The sequence below is a fragment of the Trachurus japonicus genome, chromosome 19, assembly GCF_045865225.1.
Source record: "Trachurus japonicus isolate A0001 chromosome 19, Traja_1.0".
Taxonomy (NCBI): Eukaryota; Metazoa; Chordata; class Actinopteri; order Carangiformes; family Carangidae; genus Trachurus; species Trachurus japonicus.
This window is the reverse complement of record NC_140925.1, coordinates 23,519,523-23,543,506: the sequence shown is the minus strand read 5'-3', so window position 1 is coordinate 23,543,506 and position 23,984 is coordinate 23,519,523. Positions and strand designations below refer to the sequence as shown.

The 23,984-nt window shown below is 42.7% G+C and overlaps 3 protein-coding genes across 4 annotated transcripts; 1 reads left to right on the top strand and 2 right to left on the bottom strand.

The window, feature by feature from the left end:
* Positions 1-194: 194 nt before the first annotated feature.
* On the top strand, positions 195-2,377 carry pagr1 (PAXIP1 associated glutamate-rich protein 1). The gene is made up of 6 exons (XM_085762323.1): positions 195-211; positions 330-420; positions 727-936; positions 1,362-1,698; positions 1,804-1,892; positions 1,994-2,377. The coding sequence occupies exons 3-6, from the start codon at positions 765-767 to the stop codon at positions 2,227-2,229; spliced, it is 834 nt and encodes a 277-aa protein (XP_085618449.1). The 5' UTR covers positions 195-211; positions 330-420; positions 727-764; the 3' UTR covers positions 2,230-2,377.
* Positions 2,378-2,947: 570 nt separating this feature from the next.
* On the bottom strand, positions 2,948-9,930 carry tlcd3bb (TLC domain containing 3Bb). The gene is made up of 7 exons (XM_085760616.1): positions 9,543-9,930; positions 7,902-8,104; positions 7,513-7,596; positions 6,841-7,066; positions 6,356-6,451; positions 5,229-5,338; positions 2,948-5,063 (listed from the first exon to the last, which is right to left on the bottom strand). The coding sequence occupies exons 2-7, from the start codon at positions 8,024-8,026 to the stop codon at positions 4,796-4,798; spliced, it is 909 nt and encodes a 302-aa protein (XP_085616742.1). The 5' UTR covers positions 8,027-8,104; positions 9,543-9,930; the 3' UTR covers positions 2,948-4,795.
* Positions 9,931-12,974: 3,044 nt separating this feature from the next.
* mazb (MYC-associated zinc finger protein b (purine-binding transcription factor)) lies at positions 12,975-23,984 on the bottom strand. Of its 2 annotated transcripts, none has more exons than XM_085760737.1 (8): positions 22,784-23,984; positions 22,371-22,521; positions 20,516-20,817; positions 19,351-19,598; positions 18,515-18,578; positions 17,040-17,211; positions 14,854-15,310; positions 12,975-13,915 (listed from the first exon to the last, which is right to left on the bottom strand). In XM_085760737.1, the coding sequence occupies exons 1-7, from the start codon at positions 22,814-22,816 to the stop codon at positions 14,967-14,969; spliced, it is 1,314 nt and encodes a 437-aa protein (XP_085616863.1). In that variant the 5' UTR covers positions 22,817-23,984; the 3' UTR covers positions 12,975-13,915; positions 14,854-14,966. The 2 variants fall into 2 exon arrangements, with proteins under 2 accessions (XP_085616863.1, XP_085616862.1); XM_085760736.1 differs by having other exon boundaries at positions 20,384-20,817; positions 22,784-23,983.

The window sequence follows — 23,984 nt, the reverse complement described above, 5'->3', positions numbered from 1 at the left end:
ACTTTACGCTAAATAGATATGAAGTGTTTTACATTTCGAAATAAGTTATTAGCGTGGGGCAGTGGAGGAAATGTGAGTATAACAATTCTGTTCGATGTGCATTCAACCTTGTTTGCGACTGCGCACTAGGCCGGAAGTTGCGTCGCCGTAGATCTGTACAACACACGCGCGAACTAACGGCGGCTCCCCAGGCAACAGTCGGACCATCCAGGTGACGTTTAATCAGCGGGGATACGCAGCGTCGCGGAACTGAGCAGATCGTCATACAGTTCTTGGAGTCCAAAATGGCGCTATGTTTACGTCTATGCATAATCGCTTTTTATCCCTAGCAAGTCTCATGGAGAGCTTTGGTGACTTTACTCCCCGGAAAAGATCATTTAACACAAACAATTAACAGCAACGGAGAACCACGACAAACAGGTAATGACAATGCAATGCACACAGGTTGGCTAATTGTGAAATGCTCTTCAGAAATAGCCGGCGGTTAGGCCTGATGTTAGCAAGCTGGTTGATTAAATAAATAGTGGTTTTAAAAAAAATACGTTTGAAGTGTTGTTATGTTGACTGTCTTGACTTTTTGTTCAGTAAAGGTAGCAGATATCGCTCGGGTACCCGTTATTTATTTAAAGTTGGACTCTTGGCTAGCTCTCTTAAAGACCTCTTAGTCTCAGATACCTATACTTCCTCACAGGAGCACTAAAATGTGATTTTGTTTTCCACCAACAGAGCTGTGAATATAAAGTTCACTATCAGCAGTAGGAAGCATGCAGACTGAGGCCACAGACTCTTCACTGAGAGAGGGCATAGAGGCTCTGGGCGTGAAGGACACAGAAAAACCTGCAGCAGAGAAAGAGGAGGAGGAAGGCAACACAGATCAACAGGACGCTGAGATGACTACTGCCACAGAGGAGGACACTACAACCAAGGATGAAACCGGTAAGAGAAAGTGGGAAATGCAGTTGCACATCCTGCAGGCATAAATACAGCACAGAGTAGTAAGTTTAGCAGGGAAAAAACTTTAAGGGAGGCCTGAAAGTGACCTATGAAGAAGCACTCCCTAATGTAATTTTTGCAATAGACAGCACGAGGAATGAAGCTTAAAAGATCTAATAGCTTTGAATGTTATACATTTTATGTTTATCAGTTAATGAATTTCAACCAGTACTTGTTGTGTAACACATACTGTATAGAACTGCACATACAGTATGACATGATCATTTATCTTTTAGTATCATATAACTAATGTAATAGAGAAGCACCTATCATTTTGTACAATGCATAATAAAGGTTTTACTGATAGCTTACCATTGATTTTCCTTTTGCTAGTAATAATTATTAAGCATTTTTTTCTGACTTCTCAGATGGAGACACAGAGGCAGCGGATGGAGAGGCACAGAAGGATGAGGCCCATGCAGCGGACACAGCAGTGGATGGCGAAGAGGGAAGGCAGGCTGCGGACGTTGAAGCTGAATGGGAGCTTGCATACAGCGATGAGGAAATGGAGGACCCAAAAAACTGGATGCCCCCTCCTCCTGAGATCAAAAGACTCTATGAGATCCTTGCTAAAGGAGAGATGCTGGAACTGAACTTTGTGCCGCTTCCCAGAAAGCCCCCTACACCTGAACGCACCCCGTCTCCTGAGAGAGACGACGAGGAAGAGGATGCAAAGGAAAGAGAGAGGGAGGAGAGAGAGCGCAAGTCAGTATTACTGTTTTTGTTCATCATTTTGCTTCTAAATGTTTTGGTTTGTAATGGTTTTGGAGGAGAAGGCTCATCACTCTCTTTCCCTTTTTTGTTATCCAGGCCTCCAACTCCAACTGAGTTTGATTTCGATGAGAAGGAAATGCAAGCCACTCCGAAAAACTCGTTCATAAACAGACGTAGAACACCAGGTATGATAGACACAACGATAGAGACGGACAGCAGGCTGCAGTGCTTTTTTGAAATTGTCATTTTAATATATCAGTGTTTAACGTTCTTCCTTCTCCCCCAGGATCCTCTGCTCGCTCCTCTGTGAAAAGGGAAGCCCGGCTTGATAAAGTGCTGTCAGACATGAAGCGTCACCGCAAAATTGAGGAGCATATCTTGCGCACAGGCCGAGACCTCTTCAAGACTGAGAAAAAGCGGGAGGAGGCCCTGTCTCCCAACAGCCAGAAAGAACGGGAGAAAGAGAGGGAACGAGACAGCAACCCCAACACCATCTTCTCCCCGAGACAGAGGAGATACTGAAGTATTAAGAGAGATGAGGACTTGCTTAAAGGCAAACAAGGACAAGAGCTTTTCAAGGCGTTCTCAAAACTTGAATTTTTTATGTAACGAGTTTTGTATGTTTTCTATGTGTGTTTTGTATGATGGCAATAAACATTTTAACCCTGGAGTAACCTTGTTGTACTAAGTGAGGGTGATTGATCCTGGTAAAAAATAATGGCATAGAATCATTATATTGATCTATAGTGTAATATACTAAGATTTGTAAAACTTGATTTAAAGAATAACAGGACAAATACCAGAAAAACAATGGTGTGTCATGAAATTTATGCAAAAGAAAAGTATTGCTACAAAGCAGTCCTGCTCATTGATGTTCATTCTCTACAGTGGCTTGGTAAATGCAAAGATATGAGACGTTTAACATTTTATTTTAAAATCTGGAGAACTTTGTACTGTCGCAATATATGGTCTTGCACCCAAACCCTAAGTGAGATGGGCATGGTGTTATGTTTACTGGAACTGATTTTCAAATTAATAGGTGAAACTCATTAAAAGTCTTTTCATGTTGCAGTAAGAGGAAGAAATCCTCTGAAAATTTGGTAGTTAAAACCTTAAAATTGAATTCTAGCACCCTCTACTGGTTTGCTTTCACCAATGACTAGAGAAGGGATGTCTAAAGTCTATCTGGGAATAAAATGTAAAAAGAAAAATTGATGAGTAAAAAAGACTGGAGACAGGCTCAGGACAGAGAAGTATATTTTAGCTAAGTTTGAGTAACAATACAGCCTTCACATAAGGCTCAGAAGCATAGAGTATAATATGTATGCATAAATATGCATTCAAAAACCACAAACCAAATAAATAAATAAATAAATACTTACAAATAAATAACGAGCATTTTGTGGAATATACAGTACATCAGTTGAAATGTTTTAGTATTGTCAAGAAGCAGTACCTTATGAATTCATGGAACAGGGGAATGGATATTCTGTGTTCAACATGCCCACAGTTGTCCAGGTGTTTTGGCACACGCTGCCCTGTCTTGATGATTTCTGAGCTTTGTTTTACTCTTTGATTTTTTTTTGTTTTGTTTTTTTTCTTGACCCATTTCCAGGACAGTGTTGCTGCTTTTAAACAAACATAAAATGATAAAACAAGCCAGTATGCTCATAGAAGGTTCATAGAACCAGTGGCTCAAATACACGGCTCAATGATCAGAGCAATTCATACAATGTTAAAAGAATTCATACGACTTAATGATGGTTAAAAATATAAATGAGCAACATCAAAATAAGTTGCCATGGACAAATGTGCTGCATGTCAATCACAAAGGAATGCTTCCCCAGAAGATCGCTTTTGTTTCCCTTCACACTCTAGCATTACAAGTCCCCGAACAAAGCTAAAAATACTCAAACCTCATGGATCCCTTTGTGAAATATTCCAGTCAATCGAGTGGATGTGTTGAGATTTACAACAGCACCAAACTAAAAGAAAAGAAAAACAACACGTAAATTCAGCTTAAAGTGATTGCTACTGTGCATCACTTCCTTGAATCCAAAAAACACTTTGTGATACCAGTAAATGGAATTAAGTCATATCTACATTGAAACGAGAAGCACTGGTGTAACAGGGGGGTGGTCTGCGGATACTAAGCTGTAAAACTGTGAAATGTTTCGTTTTAATGCTGAAATGTAACTGTTAAAACAATGTCTGTAGTAACATTGGATGCAGAAGTGAGACAAAACCTAAAAAAAATGAGGGAAGGGGGGAGACAAAAAAAAGTCAACATTGACCTAATACTGACATGGAAATAAGGACAATTTTACATCAGCTATGTACACCCGTCACATTTTTGTGCCCGAGGAAAGACCTCTTCCTTCTCCTCCCAGGATAAAAATAAATTAAAAATGTAAAGAAACTGCAAAGAATGGGGAAAAGGGATAAGGCAGCAGAATACAGGCTTGCGAGATTATCTCCCTTCTAAAGATGAGTCAGTCTGCAGGTTGGTTACATTTTGTTAAGAGTGACAGTGACTACATAGAGGATACAGATAATAAACACTAACAAGTCAAAATACTGCTTAGCCGGGATTTTTTTTCTTTTTTGAAGGTCTTCTTCATTACTAAACTGAATTAGGCCTTCCATCTACAGCAAATGTACTAACATACAATATAATACATTCCTATTTTCCTGCTCTTCCCGTACCGTGAGGCAGAGAGGACTGAATTTGATCTACATGAGGGAAATGGCCACCTATGCTTGCTATACATCCAGGCAAATTCCTCTCGGGTCAGTGCATGTTCCTGTCTGTCACAGTGCCTGATGACATCTTTAAATACTTGAGAGTATTAACACTCCATTTGTTTCCTACAAACTGAGAAGCTGAAGTGCTTGTAGGCCAGCAGCCAAATTATTTAGCTGTTTGACTTCTCGCCACAAAGACTTCAGCGCCATTTGAGGCCATCGTCTGTAGCTTTCTTTATATTGCTACTTGTTTCAAGTCTTACTTTCCCCTCGGCTTTCTTTCCTTTACATACTCATTGGTACATTCGCCTCCCTTCCCTCCCCACCCTCCCCTCCACTCTTCTCAGTGAGTGGCCAGCTCAGGCTCTGTGGAGCGCGTGCTGTAGCCGTTGGCCGGCTGGGGCAGTGCGCTGCCATCCGTCTGGCGCTCCTTTGGTGCGGCCGCGGGTGGGCGTGGTCTCTGAGAGCGGGAGGAACCCGTGAATAGTCGCAGGGCGCCCCTGCAAATAAGGGAGAACCAATAGAGCTGGGGGGCCATGAGCAGAGCAGCACCGAGGTTACAGTGCCATGGCACCGAGAAGGGAACCATGTGGAAGGGGATGGACGCGTACCTGGATGCAAAGAGAGGAGACATAAAAGATTGTGGGACTGTAAACAAATGTCCCAAGTCGAATTTCCATAATACATAAAGATGGAGGTCACGTGGCTGTGCAGTTACCAACCCCAGCCCGGCAAGACAGCAGAACATGAGAAAACAGATGGAAAGAAAGACATACCTTCCATAGACGTAGTAGAGGTAAGGGAAGAGGAGGACTCGACAGATGAAAAAAGTGATCAGCATAAGAGCCCCATTCACTTTGTGCAGGAGAGTGTGTTGCTGTTTGTACTGAGAGCGAAAAAAAACAAACATAGGGAGAGGTAGAGAGAGAGAGGGAGAAAGAAAAGCAAGCAGTACAGTTTGGTAAAAGCTGACGATGTTAATCCCATTTGCCATCGTTATATTGTTAATACCAACATTGTTATATCTGTTAAGACTAATCTGCATGGACTGAACAGGTGGCGATGGAGAGCACAGTATGCCATGCTGCTGGGTGGACTGGTCGGCTTCTACTGGAGGCAGCAGCAGAGTGTGTGCCAGTGCGATGTGGACTTTTTTTTTTACATTCTCATTTGTTTACAGCAGATGAGTGAACTTTTATCTTCAACCTGCTTCAGTGAGATAACACTAAGAACAAGCTCACATGCATCCCCCCTAAAAAGGCCCATTCACTTGTCTCATATCCTAGAATTACATGGCATCCAATCAACAAGTGACTTATTGTTTTTTTTTGTTGTTGTTGTTGTCCATTGTTTTTATTCTATAGGTAACAAGGGGGGGCCACAGCTGTTGTTGTTATCAAACGACCACATGTGCTGTTGTCAGGGACGGGAGGGGCAGGGTGCTGTGTGATAGAGGATAGAGGGACAAGCTGATATTGTATCTACTGAATATCCAGCCTAAATACTAGAGGCTATATTCAGAGGCTAACAGCTGTAGGAGCTTCAGATGAGGGACAAGCGGACAGGAATGGAGGGGCAACGTTCACCCAGACACCGAAGCGTTGTACACACTCCTACACAAACCTAACACAGACACAGGTGGATGCAGCGCCTACTGATGTGCATTCACAATAATGGTGTTACCGATTAGTGACTGATGTTTCTGACAGTGTTGCTCATGTGAGACACAGTCAACAGGAGCCGATGGGGTATGAACAAGCGGCATGCTGGGAATGAAATATAATCTCCATGGAATGAAAAGGTGAAAAAAGAAGTGAGAGAGTGCTTTAGAAGAACTTTAGTGTGACACATGCACATGCACCAGCACTTAAAAACGTCTTTGAGGATGAACAAGGACACTTACCTGGATAAGGATTTTGCCTAAGCAGACAGACGGAGTGCTGAGCTCAGCCATGAACATTATACCCTGGAAATAATCTCCCTTTCCCTGCCGCCAAAACTAGAGAGAGAAAATTAGATTGATTATTTGTCGGTTACAGTTTGATTCCTCTCATTTCTGGTAGATTTGCAGAGTGGCAATTAAAACAATATTTGCTAACTGTGAATTTAATACTATGATTGTGGAAAAAGAAATTCTGGCTATAACATACTTAAAGACTTTGCTATACCCTACAGTTAATTGTAAACCATATAAAAATTAAGTTTTAAAGTTAATTTCAAAAAAGGAGATATTCAAACTCAACACACCTTTATAATGCAAAATCAGTGATTAATTAGTCTGTCTGACTTTAGGAAACCGGAAAAAACATACTGTTCTTTCTTGCTATATTTGCCCTTATTTTTCTCTACTCTCAGCCCAACAGAAAAAAAGCAATATCTGACAGTTACCACAGAGACGGGGAAGCAGACGGTGACCATGACAACGTGGTGCAGCACCATGAGGAACTCGCGGCGCAGGTAGCTGGTCAGCGCTGAGCTCATGTGCTGCGGTGCTGCCGAGGCTTCCTCATGTCCCTTGACCCGTAGCTTGTACCAGTAGCACATGAACATCGCGTAGATGTCATACACAAAGTAGGGAACAGCGAACATAATGTAAGTGCTAGTCAGCCAGTGCCTGAATGGAGAAGAAGAGAGGGTGCATTTAAAAAAAAGAAAAGAAATGAAATAATAAAGAGTACCAGCTGAATATACAACGTCCTTCCTGATACAACGTTATCCTGTTACGTTACGGTAATAACCAGTGCAGTAATTACTCTGAAACCAGAACAGTCTCTCCCCTCTGCAATCTAAAAAAATCTCAATGGAGCCCATCTCACCTGAATATATAACCCTCTAAAAAAGTGAGAAACTGCAGGGGCAGTTATAAGTAGAAAAAACTTAATGATTACTGAACTAAAAACTGCTTGTACACTCTCATTTCCTGCTGCTGTATGAATAGAAGCCCACATCCCAAAGTGCCTTTGCATGATGCATCTTAAAAACCTGGGTCATCTGACTTGTTACAGGACAGAGTGGTCGATTGTGATGGGAGGATTTTCTATTAAGCATTATTCAACTTACTGGTCCTCGATGATGTCCTCGCAGGAAGAAGCAATGATGTAGCCAGCTGAAGAAGCCATGACTGCCTGAACTGATGACACCAACCTAGGAGCAGGAGCAGAAAATAGCACGTAAAAAATAATGTGTATTTTGTGTGATAAAAGGTTCTAGACTATTTAGAATTGAAATGGACAAATGGAAAGAAAGTAGTGCCCTTAAACTTTTAAGCTTAAACAATGCAGCTTAAAGTGCTTAATAAAAATTCAGCCACAAGAACCTGTTATACTCAGGAGCCATGCAAAAAACTACCTCTACACAAGCCTCAACAACTTGATGACACTGCAGTTAAAGTACCATTTTACTGCAAGAATTTTAGCAGAAAACAAAAACTTTGTAGAGGAAGGTCTCACCTTGCAGACACGATGACTGCATCTCCTTCGCTCCATCTCAGCGCTGGGATGGACTTCAGGCATTGTTTGGACAGCAGGAAAAGGCCGGGAAAGAACACAGACCCAGCAGCTAGGATGGTCAGCATGGTCCCTGTCGATCTGTCTGAGAGGCAAAAAGTTCAGCAGGCAATCTGGTCCTTGAGATCCGTCGATCTTTCCCCTCTCTGAAAAACACAGAACATCCAACAGTGGGTAAACAGTTCATATTGATCACCAATAGAAGTCGAGGAGCCTCCCACGTGGATACATTTTGGTTGCATTTACTAGTCTGTGATAACAGACAACTTACTGTCAAAGTCCAATGTATGTGGTGATATGTTATTCTAGGCTCTCTTCTTCCTATGTGTACAATGAAATCAAGTGGGACATCGAAGACAGTGCAGGCACAATGTGGAAAATGGCTTCATATAGAAGGTGAAAGGGGACATTTCAGGTGATAGAAAGCAGGGAGACTATATAATTGCTGAGTACAGTCAGGGGCAGAAAATCAGAGAGAAGGTCCTTTTGTGCACTATGCTGCCCTGACCATCTGATGACATTGTAAGCGCTATTCCCAGTTATTCCCGGGACAACCATGTGTGTGTAGCTCCATGTGGTTTTGCAGTTTTGCTTACACTAGACCAGCTGACTCATTAAAAAGTTGAAGTCCATTAGCAAAATACGCATTGCGCTACTTTAAAGTCCTGGACGTCGAAAATATCGACATAGGTATGAGCAGCTGGTGCTTATAGACCCCTGTTAACGTCGTGAGCTAATGTTACAAAAACAACAACGTGTAACTTAATTTTAAAAAACCCTATTGTTGTGACAGCTAGCTTACAAAATAAGCACACAAGAGACCGGCTTAACTATTGTGTTATTGGCGCCGAGCTACCAAATCATTAATGTTAACGTTAGCTTAAGCAACTTCGGCTACATGACGCTTTGTTAACTTCAAGAGCACACATGTCAAATGTATTTGAACTGTACTAATACAACCTCAGCACTACACTGTACGCTTGCCTTTAATAATATAACGTTATGTACACCTGCTAGTTACGCAAACAATAACACTAACGTTAGACAGCCACAGGTAACGAAATTTAACGAGCTTCGCTTTGCAGTTAGGTTATCAACTTGTTAGCAAAAAAGAAGGAAAAAACTGGATCAGTCAGCTATATCTATGGGGTTTTTACTAAAGAGAGACAATGCTGCAATAAACATTACATATCCACCCTCACCCTCAGTGAACATGGTGAACTGTGCGCCGCTGAATCAGTGCTAACAATGACGCTAGCACCGTTAGCTAACATTAGCAACAACCGTTTCGTTTGGCTCACGTTGGGGAAAAAACAGTTAGCCGAATGATGGCATCCACAAACGACAGCTTATATATGGATGTGCCACCATCCACAGTTTCCCCCCCAGTTCACAAACAGGTTACATTACACCAACGCCCAACTGTTTTTTGTTTTTGTGTGTTTGCTAGCTTGTCATTTGTTTGTAGCAGTTAGCAGCAGCAGTAACAGTTAGCTAACTGGTGGCTAACAGGCTAACAGATATGGAGTGTGCACATGTTAAGATGGGAGAAAGGAGGAAAAAATCTTATTAAACAGTATTTACTCAGAGACTCTTCGGGGATCCGGTCAGCGGCCGGTGGAAACTCGTGTCCTGCAGAAAGCGCTTAAGGTTAGAGATGTCCCGGGGCTCTCCGCCTCGATGATCCGCATGTTTATGTGGCCGCTTCAAATGTCTGAAGGGGAGCAGCAGCGAGCTAACGCCAGCTTGCAGCAACTTGGATCGAAATCTACGCGAGGGCAGCTCACCGAGAGCATCGGTGACTACTAGCTTGCGATCTTAAGACAAGCTTTAAGTAAAAATAGGTAATAATTGAAGACACAAGGAGTCACAACGACACGATCCGTGGTCCAAGTGTCAAGGTAACGTTAGCCGCTCCAGCCGCTATGTCATCGCATCTGTGTCGCGCCAGCAGAGCTGAGCTGCCTCTGCCTCCTGCCAGAGCCTCGCAGATGCAACGTTGACTCAACACCGTGTACTGCTGCGCCAGCTAGTTCCTACAGGTCCAGACAGCGGCTCATGTCATGACGAGAAATTTGCACCACCACTCACTGCACTGCATTTGGTAAATGTTGCTGCTTTCTAGCTGTGCAGGGAAATGCTGAATGAATCCACCATAAGGAGACCCCCTCTATTCCAGCTACATTCATAGTTTTACAATATCTATCAATGCTTTTCCGCTCAATCTAGTTATGTCATTGGTTTTCGGAAGGACTTTGGGAAGTGTTTATCAATCATTTGGCCTTTGGATTGAACAGCATTTGCAAATCAGTGATCAGTTCTCAGATGCACATTATCAGATATGTTTGGTCTGTTGATAGATTTGTGGTTTTGCAGGCATGTAAACCATGACATGTTTGGAGGTTTGCAGAATAAACCCCAATCAATGCAACTTTGCAGTGATAACCCAGCTCTGTGCTTAGGGTGAAAAGGACATGGTGAAAGAGTAATAGGCTACTGTCTTGGATTGGTTCTTCATCATGGAAGACCTGTAAAGACAACAAGAGTTACCTCTTGGAGATTTTTTTTCTCAATATATCAGTGACTTATAATATAAAATGCATCATCGGTCAGTAGAATATCTGCTTTTTGTTTGCATCAAAAGCAATACATCCTGTGTGTACATGTAATTGTCTGCTCAAAGATTAGTAAGAACAAATCAATACGTATGCCAATAATGTTTGTGTAACATACATAGCATATCGTAATTAATGAATGCATCACGTTAAGGTTATATTTTTTTGGTGCATCTGCTTAAAATTGTCTCATGGACTTACAATAGTGTTCAATTATCTATGGTGCTTGAATCTGAATATGTTCTTTTCAGCTTTACAGTGATAGGCTACTGACTGTGATATCACAGTGTGATAGGGGCAAGATATCAAGTTTGTCAAGTCAAGACTTAGTGAGAGTTGTTGCCACTGGATTCCTCTGCAGTCTTCTTCACTTGAATTCATTTTTAAACACTGGGGCAAAAAGCTCAATTTAATAACAAGCCACACAGGGGATGTGGTCTTTCTCACTTTCTCTTTACTGGGAATCTGTGCGACATAGATTTTTTGTTTTGAATGTATTGTCCTGTTGGTCCTGATGGCACACTGTGTCCCACTGAGGGAGATAACAGGAGAACATGTGCGTTGGTTATCTGTGCCAATGACATGTGGGGCGTGTCATGAATTCCTGAAATTATCAAGTCATTGTTAATGACAACAAATCAATCTTAATTAATATACTTCCAGTTACATCATGCTTTTTTTTCCTTTTTTTTTTTACCTTTGCCACTCCCACCACCTTTGGAACCAGTTTCACAGCAAAAGATCATTTCAGATTCTTATAGAAATGCCAAGCTGTTTTCGTGTATGTTGTTTGATGTTGGGTTTGGTGGAGGTCTGGTCCTTAGATACTAGTATAGGAAAGTGGAATCATTGACAAAAAGCCAACAATCTTGCAGGTGTCACTCTAACAGCTGGGGTTAAATGGACAGACATGTAAATGTAAGTAAACGTTGACAGTGGAGTGACAGAGAAAAAGTGAGTATTAATGGTGTGTCAGGTTTCCTGTCACTACTCCTATTCTGGGAATCTCTGCCTTCTCTTTTTTGATCAAACTGGGCTCCAGCTAATTTGGTGGCATATAAATTAATGAACAAAGTAACGCTGAGTTAAGGCAGATGAAATATTAACCTATTCTTAAGTAATCACATCAACTCCATCACTTAGCAATGGAGAGCATTAGGAATTCATGATACATCCTGGATGAAATCATTATGTGCCATGCATTAGTTACACATTAGCTATGCATTACTAAAGCGTGTGTTAAAGATGGACAAATGGAGGACTTCCAACCTGCAGGTCAAACTTCTGACTGGACAACACCAAAGCACTGTCCTGTGAGTCATGTCAGTGAGAAGCTGTGGTGTGAAAAGATCAGTCCACAGAACAAGGCCTGTTTACCCCTTTTACTTTAAATTGTCCAAATTACAAAATAATAACATGATCTCTACTTCATCTACAAAATAACATAATATTTATGACTGTAGTAAGCATCATTGATTTTTTTTTTTGCTCTAACAACCTTTTAGACATGCATACTGTTGAGAAATATAAAAATATAAATATAAATACATCCCATTAATATTCTTAATTAATCCATGACTAAGATTTGAAATATTTCATCATAAAAGAAGTAAAATGCAGTTGAGTACGATAAGGCATTAAGATGTATCACAAGAGCTGTACAGAATCCTAGAGTAGAGGTATTATTTTTTTTCTTAGTGTAATGGAGAAAAACCTAAAAATTAACTGTTTAATAAATCACTACTTTTTCTCAACAGGAAGAAGAACACATTTTCTAAAGAAAGAAAAGAAAAGGAAGAAAGAAACAAGTCTACAAATTTCAAGGTAACACATTAACACAAAACTGAAAAAGCACTCCAGTACAAAACCAGGATTTGTTTACAGCATACCAAGTGGTGTTGTCGAACTGCCACTGCACTTCGGACTTGACTGACTTGTGACTTTAGAAGCCCTTTCTTGACACCACACATCACTCACAATACAACTCAAAAGCAACCAAAAGAATATCCAATGGACAAGTGACCATTCTTCACATGATAATGTGGAACGATAATGACTTGCGTTTAGAACATTATGTGCTATACAGAGAGTTAAAATGACTAAATCTAATGCATAAGTGTCACTCATCGGACTGGTACATAGAGAAAACAAAAGGACTATGGCAATGACCGTTACAATCAAATGAATGGCCGACGATGTTAAAAGTTTTCTGAATAAAATCAACACTTTTTATAAATATCATTGTTTACAGCCAACTAACTTAGTGGAACCGCTAGAAGTTTCTTTTTGTTACGACAGCTCCCTAACGATAAGCATGACTGAGCTAGCTTGTTTTCATGCAAAAAGGTAGTTCTCAGGTGCAAGAATCGCCATGTCAGAAGCTGAAGTGTTGTTGATTAGCTGTTTTTTTTTTGTGTGTGTTTTTTTTTTTAATGGCCAGACCCAGAGAGGAAGACTCAGAGCAAGAAAATCCAAGAAATCTCAAACCCATTTTGATCCTCGCTGAATCAAACAATAATGTTTAAGGTGCTTGACACTCCTGAACGCAACTCTATTCTTACCTGTGTACTTTTATGAAACAAATAAACAAGTACATCCCACGATACAGTTAACACGCCGACCAACGCTGCATGGTCTTCTTATCTTTCCTGATCTAGAAACAGCCCTCTAGAAACTTAATAAACTAGCTTCAAATCAAATGTTGATTTTTAGTTTTGTAGACAAACACGCTAGCATGCTAGAGGAGCCCTGACTTACAAACACACACGCACACACACACACACACACACACACACACACTCAAAACACACAACTTCCCTTCTAATGTGTCTCTTCGTTATGTTTTTTTCCTAGAGCTACCCCTCGCCTCACTACTTGTTTTTTATTAGTTTGTTTTTTTTTTTAAACGCAAGCCATTTGGATTCTCAGTAAGTGAGCTGCAAAATGGAGGTAAGATCAGAGCTGGTGTGAGATATACAGTACTTGGTGCACTTGCAGAGAGCAGCCAATGCCAGGGTTGAGGGAAGGAGGAGAGAGAAAGAGAGATAGAGAGAGAGGGCAGAGAGGGGAGAGTAATACAGTAGATGCTCACAATACCACAGTTTCATTAGAGTCGAAAATGCACGAGAGCATTCAGGAAAATTCGGACGACACATCCATGTTTGTCGTTAGTGTCAGTGAACCCGCCGAAGCCACAAAGGTCCCTTCTTCCATCACTCCACCGCTCTATTCATACAGCTCTTCCTTTTTTCCTCCACTTCTCCGATGCTCCAGCTCTGCAGCTCCGAGGTGAGACTGCCCTCGAGTTAATCTCCCCCCCCCCTAATCCTAACCTTACCTATAGAGAGCCTAAGCAGAAGCAGGAAGTAATGGTCGCCATGGGACCTCATTTCGGAAAAAGTCTCCATGTAAGTGAACGGGAGTCAAAGTTTTATTTCGTGATCCGATTGAATTGTACCATGCAGAAAAAATATGACCTCTACTTGTTTAAAACATCACGTTTCATGAAGAGAAATCAGCAGTTTGTTGTAAAACTATTGTAAAATAAAATGACATATTTTTTGTGGGACACGTAGAGCGTCTTCACACTAAATACTAGGGCTGGGCCTTTTGTGCCGATTCGATTCTCTAACGATTTTTGGGTCCCGATTCGATTTAAATTGCGATTCTGATTAAACAAGTATTGCGATTCGATTTTACCAAGTATTGCGATTTTATATTTCAATTATTGTGATTTTCTTTCCTTAAACAAGAGCAGGTTGAACCAAACACTTGACAATACATCATAAGTCATATTTACAAAAAACAATACACACATCACATCAGTTTGTCTGTTGTGTTCGTTTGTTCACATAGATATCTGTGAACAAACGAACACAACAGGCCGGTTTGACTTTGTCGAGTGTAATGGCACAGAATACATGATCGTACAATAAAGATTGGTCGTCCCAAAAAAAAAAAAAAATTTAAATTAAACATTTTTTTTAATCGAAAAAAAAATCGCCAGAAAAAAATCGCGATTAATATAAAAATAGATTTTTTTGGTCCAGCCCTACTAAATACATTCTTCCGTTGCCGTTTTAATAAACTAAACAATAAACTGCTGATTTCTTGGCATGAAACGTGATGTTTTAAACAGGTAGAGGTCTTTTTTTTTTTCATGGCACAATTCAATCGGATCACGAAATAAAACTTTGACTCCCGTTCACTTACATGGAGACTTTTTCCGAAGTGAGGACCCACGGCGACGTTACTTCCTGCTTCAGCTTAGGCTCTCTATAAGTGGGGACATGACAAAACTGAAACCGGATCAGCATCTACAAGTAACTTCAACCTTCTCTAACCTTCCCTCCAGTTAAGGGACTGAGGTCGTTATTGCTGCTGCTCTCTATTGCTAACTGTGTTGCTGCGGCGCTGCAATGCTAGAGCAGTCCGTGACCAGCAGGTCCACCACCGTGTTGCCCGTCACGTACACGGTGGGCGCCGTCACCATGTTGCTAAGGGAGACGGAGCTGCCGGCGGCCACGTTGGAGGTGACGGGGCTGGGCGCGCCCTGGTTGTTGCCGTGGGTGCCCATGTGGCCCTGGAGCTGGGTGGGCGTCTTGCAGTGGACGCCGCACAAGTGGCAGACCAGGACGCCGCCGGACCCCGAGCCGCCGAAGCCGCCCGGACTGTCCTTCCACTCCTGGCCGTGGTGCTTCTGGGCGTGGACGCGCAGGTACGTCAGCGTGGTGAAGCCTGGCGGACGGAGGAGACCAGAGTTATTCCGGCGAGAGCGCCAAGCCAGACAAAGATCAGAGTGAATACCGAGTCATGTCTGAGCTGCTCTCATTTCATCATTATTACATTTTTATGTATCCAGGGAGAAAAGAGGAAACAAAAGTTCCCAGTCAGACTTGGACCGGGGACCTGGATGTTTCTTTCAATATATTCTTCATTTACAGCTGCATCTCAATAAATTAGAATATCAGAGAAAAGTCAATTCCCAGCACTTCAAGTCAAACAGCCCCCACCAAGTATTGAGTGCATGTAGATGGACATGCTTTTCATACTTTTTTGAGATACTGAATTTTAGGTCTTCATTAAATGTTACAATTAATTAATCAATCAAAAGAAATTAAATAAATAAAGACATGACATTTTTCAAACTGTGTGTATGGATCTACAGCGGGGAAAATAAGTATTGAATGTGTCAATAGACTTGCATGGTGAGGATGCATAGATGCCATGGCGGTTGAGTGCATTACTCATTGTTTTGTTTTGTTTTACAACTACTGATTCCAGGTCTCTCTAAAGCTCTCTGTCAGGGCTCCTTGGCTCTTGGACAACTCTTCTTAGTTTTTAAGTTAATGTCGTTCTTTTTAGTTCCGGATAACGGCACTAACAGATAAACCAGTGCATTCAGACACATCTGTAACCGATGCCATCAGGATGTTCTGCAACATAAGTTTCTGAAGGTCTTGAGAAGCTCTTTGCTTTTACCCATCATGAGATGCCTCTTACACCCCATCCTGACATACAGCGACGGGAGCGAGCAAGGAAAAGTGATTAGAATGCGTTACTTTTCAATCAGCCTGTCCTGACGTGCCGCAAGCGACATCGCGCTGTCCAGCGATGTCGCTCAACCCTGAAATTATTGCTCGCGTTGTCTCTATCTGGACAACATTTCGCGGCGGTGTCCCGCCCCTAAACACTTCTTATTGGTTGACAAGTACACACTGCTTTCTGTTGACAAGCAAGTTATCAGAGAGAGGAGAATATGAGAGGAAAAAACACTCAAAGATGTGACAAACGGCAACCAGGAAATGCCAGGAATCTCAAAATAGCGCCGCAAGTTTGTGTACGTCCCTCGATAATTTGATTGGTTTGGATTCTAAACCAATAGAATATACTCGCGACAAAATCGTCACGCTGCATATCAGGACACCCTCGCGCGAGTTTTCGTTGCCGTTTCGCTTGCTCGCTGTATGTCAGGACGAGGTGTTATGTGACCACTTGGTGATGAAAAACCTTTTCAAAAGGCATCAATTTGGACTAAAGCAGCTGATATTACTTGGCACTGACAGGGGACAGGATTTACTTTCTAAATACTGACAGACTCCAGCTGCTTTCTTGGCTTTCCGTACCTTTTTGCACCTCCTTCTCTTCATGTGTTCGATACTTATTCCCTGTGTCATTTCACTTTATTACATATAAATTAATTTATGGACATAAATGTTTGGATTTCTTTGTATATATGCATTACCGTACTTGGGTTGTTGCCGACATCTGTTGAAAAATTCATGTCAATAGCTCTATTAGAAATACATTTTCTGAGCGAAATGTTGACGCGTTCAATACTTATTTTCCCCGACAATGTATTAGTTTCACTTTTTTTGAATTGCATTACTGACATAAATAAACGTTTCCATGATAGTCTAATTTATTAAGATGCACGTGTATAGCAGACGAAGGCTTGTGTACTCACTGCGGTTACAGAGGTGGCAGGCGTGGTGCTGCGACTGGTTGTGCACCCTCATGTGATCTGTGATGTAAGCGGCGGACAGGAGCTTCCCACAGATGTGACAGGGCACCTTCTCCTCGTGGCGAATCATGTGCGCACGCAAACGATCCTTCGTAGCAAAGCTGGACTCACAGGTCTGACAGGAGGGACGAGGCCACGGATGAAGATTACAGAGAATTATACAAAATGCTGTGTTCAACAATTAACTTCATTTTAAAGTCTGAAAAGTCTCGGATAATTATGTGTGTTGTAGTTATATCATTTTCAGTTTTACATCTTTTGGTGTTCAAGTGACCTAATTTAAGACTCCTTTATGGAAATAATATATATAGAAACTAGGGCTGTCAAACGATTAATTTTTCTAATCGCGATTAATCGCATTTTTTCCATAGTTAACTCGCGATTAATCTCTATTAAAAATATTATATATGGGCTTTGGACTTTCAACACTCCAAAGTGTTATAATCTCTAGACAAACAACTTTTAGACCAGACCTAGTAGGCCTACCTAATTATAACACATGATGCATGAAACTCACACAGAATTGAAACGAATTGCATCCAGTGGAAATTGCCGTTACTTTGCTACGCCTCTGCCTGGCCATGTGCATTTGTTGACAACAGAAGCCGTCAAAAAATCAATACATGGCCACGTGCATTTGTTTACAACAAAGCCGTCAAAAAATCAATGTATGGAGCTGTGGATATATGTTAGACTGTGTATATTTGTGTAGCAACCAACTTGAAGGTGCCTTACCACCACCTACTGGACTGGAGGTCCCACACTCCAGTCCTCCAGTCCAGCAGACAGAGGACAAAATGGGCCGCGATTAACCGCGATTAAAAAAATTAATCGAGTTAATTTTTTTAATTAATCTCATCGCGATTAACGCGTTAACTCTGACAGCCCTAATAGAAACATATATACTATACTGTATTTATAAAATTTGCCTGTATTTATTTACTTGTGTATATTACCATTCTGTATATACAAACTACATGTATTCCTGTTCATGCCCATCCACACTGTGCAATATTTCTCAACAACTGAACAAGCAACACTATATATATTTATTTCTTCATAAATAAGTTTTGTACAAAACTGTATGTATATATATACATATATATCCTTAATTATCTTTGTACATAACTGTATAGAGTGCCTTTTTATATTTTTATTCCTTACTTTTGCTTGTTCTTTACTTCTCTGCTGCTGTAACAAGTGAATTTGTGGGATCAATAAAAAAAGTCTTATGTTTTTAGACACACACATAATGCAGAATGTGTGATGAAGTATCAACGATCATTTACTAAGGTCAGGAAATGTCTTTATAAATCAGATTAAGACTCAGACGTAATGTAGAAGCCAATGACCTTGACTTCACTGTTGACATAAATATCACATTAGATGATACTTGTTATATTATATATTTGACCTACCGGACATTTGAAAGGTCTCTCTGAGGAGTGAACCTGTCTGACGTGACTGTTGAGGTGGTCAGGCCTTGGGAAAGAAAAAGAGCAAAACAATATGAAAGATTCAGTAAATATTTAACTCCTCCTACATTTTGGGATCTTAAAGGGATAGTTCCCTACCCAAAATTCAAATTTCACTCATTATCTACTCACCTTCATGTGGACTAAGGGCTGGGAGAAGTTTCAGAGTCCTCCGTGCCTTCTCTGAGTTACAGCGGGGCTCGGCGCAGCACTGCATGTCCATATGATGGTTGCGAATGGGCCTCACTTTTCTTCGTCCAAAAAGACACACCAAAAAACATCCAAATACCTACATAGTGCTCGTCTGTAATGTCCCTCTTGTATTGAAGCACGGAAGCTCCCAGTGTTGCTCTGCCGGAATCTTATGCGATTTGCGGAGCCGTGAACTGGGTGTCAATGCAAATCCCGCAAGATTTGGACGGACCAGGAAGAGCAGTGCTGGGAGCTTCCGCTACAAACAAGCTTAAAACATAGACTTATTAAATTTTTTTCGGAACAATTTCTCTTGTTAGGGCTTCAATACAAGAGGGACATTACAGACGAGCAGTATGGAGGTATTTTGATGTTTTTTGGTGTGTCTTTTTGGACAAAGAAAAGTGAGCTTTGTTCGCAACCGTCATATGGACATGCAGTGCTGCGCCGAGCCCCGCTGTAACTCAGAGAAGGCACGGAGGACTCTGAAACTTCTCCCAGCCCTTAGTCCACATGACAGTGAGTAGATAATGAGTGAAATTTGAATTTTGGGTGAACTATCTCTTTAAACCGTTCTGCAGAATCACCTGGAGAAAGCTTTTCCACAGTGGGGGCAGACGTAGGGTTTTTCCACGCCGCCCTGGTGGGAGCGCACGTGGTGGCTCATGCGGTCCTTCCTCTTGAAGCGCTGCTGGCAGATGGGACAGGAGAACGGCTTCTCGTCCGAGTGGGACAGGCGATGGCGGTTGAGGTGGTAGACGTCGCGGAAGGCCTTCCCGCACGTCTCGCAGGCGTGGTTCTTCCTCACCGGGTTGGGGTTGGGGTTGGTGGGACGCTGAGGCAGAAACAGACAAAACGGATAAAACACACTCCAGAGTTTAGCCACGACGCAGTTTCTGCACAGAACCAGGGCCGTTGCTAGGAATTCTGGGCCCCCTGAAAGAATACTAAAGTGGGCCCCTGCCCCCTGACTTTTCCCCTTCTTTCTTAGACTACGTGTGTATTATCATTTTTTATTTACTTTGTTTTGATGGTAATGCGGCATTACTATGAGTATTAGTCAGGGTCTTATGCAGAATAAATCAGTCATACAAAGATTAGACTACTGGGGTTTTTTGTGGGCCCTGCTGGGCTCTGGGCCCCTAGAGTTATCATCACCTTTCTCCTCTATACAACGGCCCTGCACAGAACTGCCGTCACATACACAAAAAACAAAACACACTCGGCGTCGATATGTTTGTGTGTTTTTGTTGAAACCATGCAGAATGCACACTGAGATTCTTTTGGATTTGCACCAAAGATGCGTTAAGCCTTCATCTGCTGTTTGTGTTACAGAGAACATGCAGGGGAGCGTGAGGTGGGGGGAGGGGGGGCTTCTAGCACAGTGTTTCTCAAACTGGGGACCAGCACCAATCACTGGTATTTACTGGTCCCTGAACCAGTGACTTTACATCAGTACAGTCCAAATTAACACACGGGAGAAATTAACTTTTACCATGTAGGTGACAAAGTGTAAAAAGAAGACGGATGAACCACCTTCATGGCCGATGCAGCTTAAGAAACAACATGCTTGAAGGTTTTGGGGTTGTCGACAGCCATCTCCACAAGGCCCTGACCCACCTGTACTGTCGCCCCTGTGGCCATGACGACAGCAGCAGGAGGCGGAGCATGGGGGTTAACACTAGCCATTACGTTTGGCATGGCCACCCCATCACCATCCTGACTACCCAGGGGAGGCTGCTGCGCACCCACCAGCACGCCGGGAGGGGCGAGAGGGGGAGGCGCGGAGAGGTGGAGCAGGGAGAGGGGAACAGTGGGCCTCTCCGCCCTCCCACCACCAGCGCCCACCGCCATCACCGACGGGGCCGCCACCGCCACCGCCACCTGGCCGGCTGCTCCCTCCTTTGCCCCCTCCGCCTGCTCTCTGGCCCTGTCCTTCATGCGTACCCCAGTGTGGACCGACTGGTGCCGCCGCAGGTTGTAGTTGTTCTTGAACTGCTTGTTGCAGATGGCACAGATGTGGGGCACGCGGGCCGGCCGAGACACTGGCTTCACTGCAGCAGAGGGAGGAGACCAGACGGAGATGGTTTTAGTCATTTTACAACAAGGCCGTAGTTACCATTTCCATTGGGGGGGGACACATCCCCCCCAAAATTCAAATATGCTCAAAATGTCCCCCCCCAAAATATTGCTAGCTGATTAAAAAAAGAAAAGAAAGAATCCATGCGTTTACCGCAACTATGACAACGACTGAAAACCATGCTAACGTAAACGTACAATTCCACCAAACCGGCAAAACCAGAAAGCCGGTTTTGACCATAGATGACGTTCGGAAACTTGTGGATAGAACACCTGAGTATAAGCCGCATCAGCTAAATTTTAAAAGAAAATACATATAGGCTGCACTTGAATATAAGCCACAGGTTTTCATGTTGTAACATGAGATATTTACACAGAAAGACAGTAGGGAACTGTGCAAGTCCGCTCGCTTTTCCGCTGTTTTGGTTACGCTCCTCTCGCCCATGTGCATTTGTTTACAACGAAGCCGGCGAAAAATCAAAAAATGGAGCGGTGGATAACTTTACTTAACATATACGATGTTATGGCATGTGTTTGTGTATCTTAACCGTCATAAACAAAAGATTATGGTTACGGAGCGTGTTTGTGTTGCGGTGTGCAGAGACGAGAGCTGGGACACCGGGGCGGGGAAAAAAAGTAGCGGCTTATAGTCCGAAAAGTATGGTATAGGCTACAATGTAGTATAGAAAGAGAGAGATTTGCCCCCCCCCCCCAATGTTGACTCCATGGTTACGGCCTTGTTTTACAACAAGAACACCACCAACGAATAAAAAACTCGGAATGAGTTTTACAGGATAAATAAAGTTGATAAGAGATACAGCAACTGGGAAAAATCTGATTGTGTCCTGTGTCTAACTCCTAGTGCTGGTTATTAGCAGGTGGAAGCTCTACTGAGCATTAATACTGAAATGATGAGCTGATCTATAAAGTAATGATTAATAATTTAAGTTATGTATCAAGAAGTAATGAGTCAGCTTCTCTCGAGATCACTGGGAGTTTACTTTTAATCAAACTTCTTTTCTTAGATGTCGATACATGACAAGGTCATGTTGAACTTTTTAAATATTGCATGTTCATATTTTCACTGTAAAAAAAATAAAAGTATCAGGGTTTGGTAACTGTATTAAATACATCATGTGCTAGTTGTTTTCGTTTCTGCTTTTCTAGGATTTCCCTGAATGTTGAATTTTGGCACCTGCATGTGAGAAATACAAACTTTTTTTTTGCCTTAATGTGAATTTCTAGATCCAAACTGATTTTGTACGGTTGAAGCTTGTTGCATTGTTTCTGAACATCCCACACTTAAACCCCTGACCGCCGAGGGGGGATTCAGGTCACCTACGGTCCGAGATTTAAGAGTTTTTAAAGCATTAAAGAGTGATTGCATTTCACATGGTGGTATTACTGCATGTATAATGGCCGTTGCCTTTGTGGTTTCCATCTGTCTACACTAGGCTCTCTTCTCCTGACTGGACTGTCACAATAAGATGTGGTGAGCTCCACAGGTGCAGAGTGCAGTGTCCCTCACCAGGCAGGGGTTCCTCACTGAGAGCAGCAGTGTCCACAGTAGAAGGAGGCTGTGCTATGTGCTCTGTGGGTGGGGTTTGGGGAGAACTCGTATGCACTGGCATGAGCTCTGATTGGAGGCTCCCCTCCACTTGGTTTTGGGTGGGAGTATTCTGGAGAAGCAAAAGTAGAAAAAGGCCATCATCACCAAAAGTAAACACAAAGTCACAGCATTTATCTTGAGGTGCAACGTTTTGTCATGCAAGATGCAGAAGACTGCAGGACACTCACTGAGCGGCCTGTGATTACAAAGAAAAGGCTCGGGCTGTAAACATGAGATACAGAAACCACCAACAGCAGCAGCAGCAGCAGCAGCAGCAGCAACACGGGGGGCTGAGCTGTGGCTGTGGCTGTGGCTGTGCTCGATCTGCCTACCTGGAAGAGAAAATTGCTCCAAGCAGCATCCATTTTGCGCCACAGCGATGGAGATTATAAAGTCAGCTCGTGATTGAGATCGAGGACAGCAGCCTTCGCATGGTGTTGACGGGGCCCAGGGTGGAGGAGGTGGTGGTGGTGGTCTTGGTCTTGGTCTCGGCGCGGACGACCGCCCCCGGTCTCGCAGCGTCAACCCGCGGCCTGCTGGATCCGCTCGAAAAACGTGAATTAACTCGCCTGCGAAAATCAGCTTTTCTCATTGAGGTAGCCTAATGCTGTCAATTAAAATGCACGCAGCTGTTGACTAACGCGGGCTGCCGTACACACACACACATACACACACACACACACAGGCAGGAGTGGAGCAGCAGGCCAGCTCCAGATAATGGCCCGTTTCTCTTTGACTTTGGTTTCTAACTTTAATTCATCAAACACCAATCTCACAAAAAACGCAACAGCACACAACAAAAAAAACTACTTGGAATTTTTTTCCCTCCAAATAATAATAATATTAAAAAAAAAAAAAAAAAATCGCATATCACACTGTCACTTTAGCAAAAAAAAAAACGTAAACAATCCTACGGTGAAATAAATGGATTTTACGCATAAGAGAACAAATATGGGTTATAACACACGCATCTGGCAGCACAGCAGGTCATGCTTTGTTTTTAATTTATGGATCTATTTTTCCGATTTCCCCCAATAGGCCAATCGGGTGTTTGTCGAAGCCTCGCTGTTGGATTCAAGCCCTGACCCCGGCGAGCGGCGCTCTCGCCGGGCCGCAGCCTATCGCTCCACCTCGGCCGTTCAGCTGCGAGGATGTCATCTTTCTTTTTTTATCGCCCGCTCTCCCTCCTCCCTCCCTGTCTCTTTCTTCCTTTTCTTTTTTAATTCCTCTTTCTTCTCCCCCTCCTCTCCTTTCCTCGCACCGCTATGTCCCACTTGCTCTTAAAGGGATAGGGTTTCCTCTTTGGACACCCCCCTCTCATTTCCGTCTCCCTCGGCGGAGCCTGTCCTCTCCCCTTCCTTCCTGGGATTTTCGGCCGACACAAAATGAACCACAGGGTTTTTTTTTTTCTTTTTTCCCCCCCTCTCCCTATATCGTGCTCTCTCCTCTCCTCTCCTGTCGTTCCTCCTCGGGCCAGCTGGAGCAGATCTCCCCGCAGCGCAGAAAACAGCCAGAATGACTTTCCATTAAGGG

Excerpts from the sequence above, each read along its gene's own strand:
- pagr1 (XM_085762323.1), top strand. The coding sequence starts at position 765 with ATGCAGACTGAGGCCACAGACTCTTCACTGAGAGAGGGCATAGAGGCT. Across the intron at positions 1,699-1,803 it reads AGGGAGGAGAGAGAGCGCAA|GCCTCCAACTCCAACTGAGT; the intron begins GTCAGTATTACT and ends TTTGTTATCCAG. Across the intron at positions 1,893-1,993 it reads AAACAGACGTAGAACACCAG|GATCCTCTGCTCGCTCCTCT; the intron begins GTATGATAGACA and ends CTTCTCCCCCAG.
- tlcd3bb (XM_085760616.1), bottom strand. The coding sequence starts at position 8,026 with ATGCTGACCATCCTAGCTGCTGGGTCTGTGTTCTTTCCCGGCCTTTTC. Across the intron at positions 6,452-6,840 it reads TCTGCTTCCCCGTCTCTGTG|TTTTGGCGGCAGGGAAAGGG; the intron begins GTAACTGTCAGA and ends TTCTCTCTCTAG. Across the intron at positions 5,339-6,355 it reads TAGGCAAAATCCTTATCCAG|TACAAACAGCAACACACTCT; the intron begins GTAAGTGTCCTT and ends TTTCGCTCTCAG.
- mazb (XM_085760736.1), bottom strand. The coding sequence starts at position 22,816 with ATGGATGCTGCTTGGAGCAATTTTCTCTTCCAG. Across the intron at positions 22,522-22,783 it reads GGAGCAATTTTCTCTTCCAG|AATACTCCCACCCAAAACCA; the intron begins GTAGGCAGATCG and ends TTGCTTCTCCAG. Across the intron at positions 17,212-18,514 it reads AGAGACCTTTCAAATGTCCG|ACCTGTGAGTCCAGCTTTGC; the intron begins GTAGGTCAAATA and ends CCCTCCTGTCAG.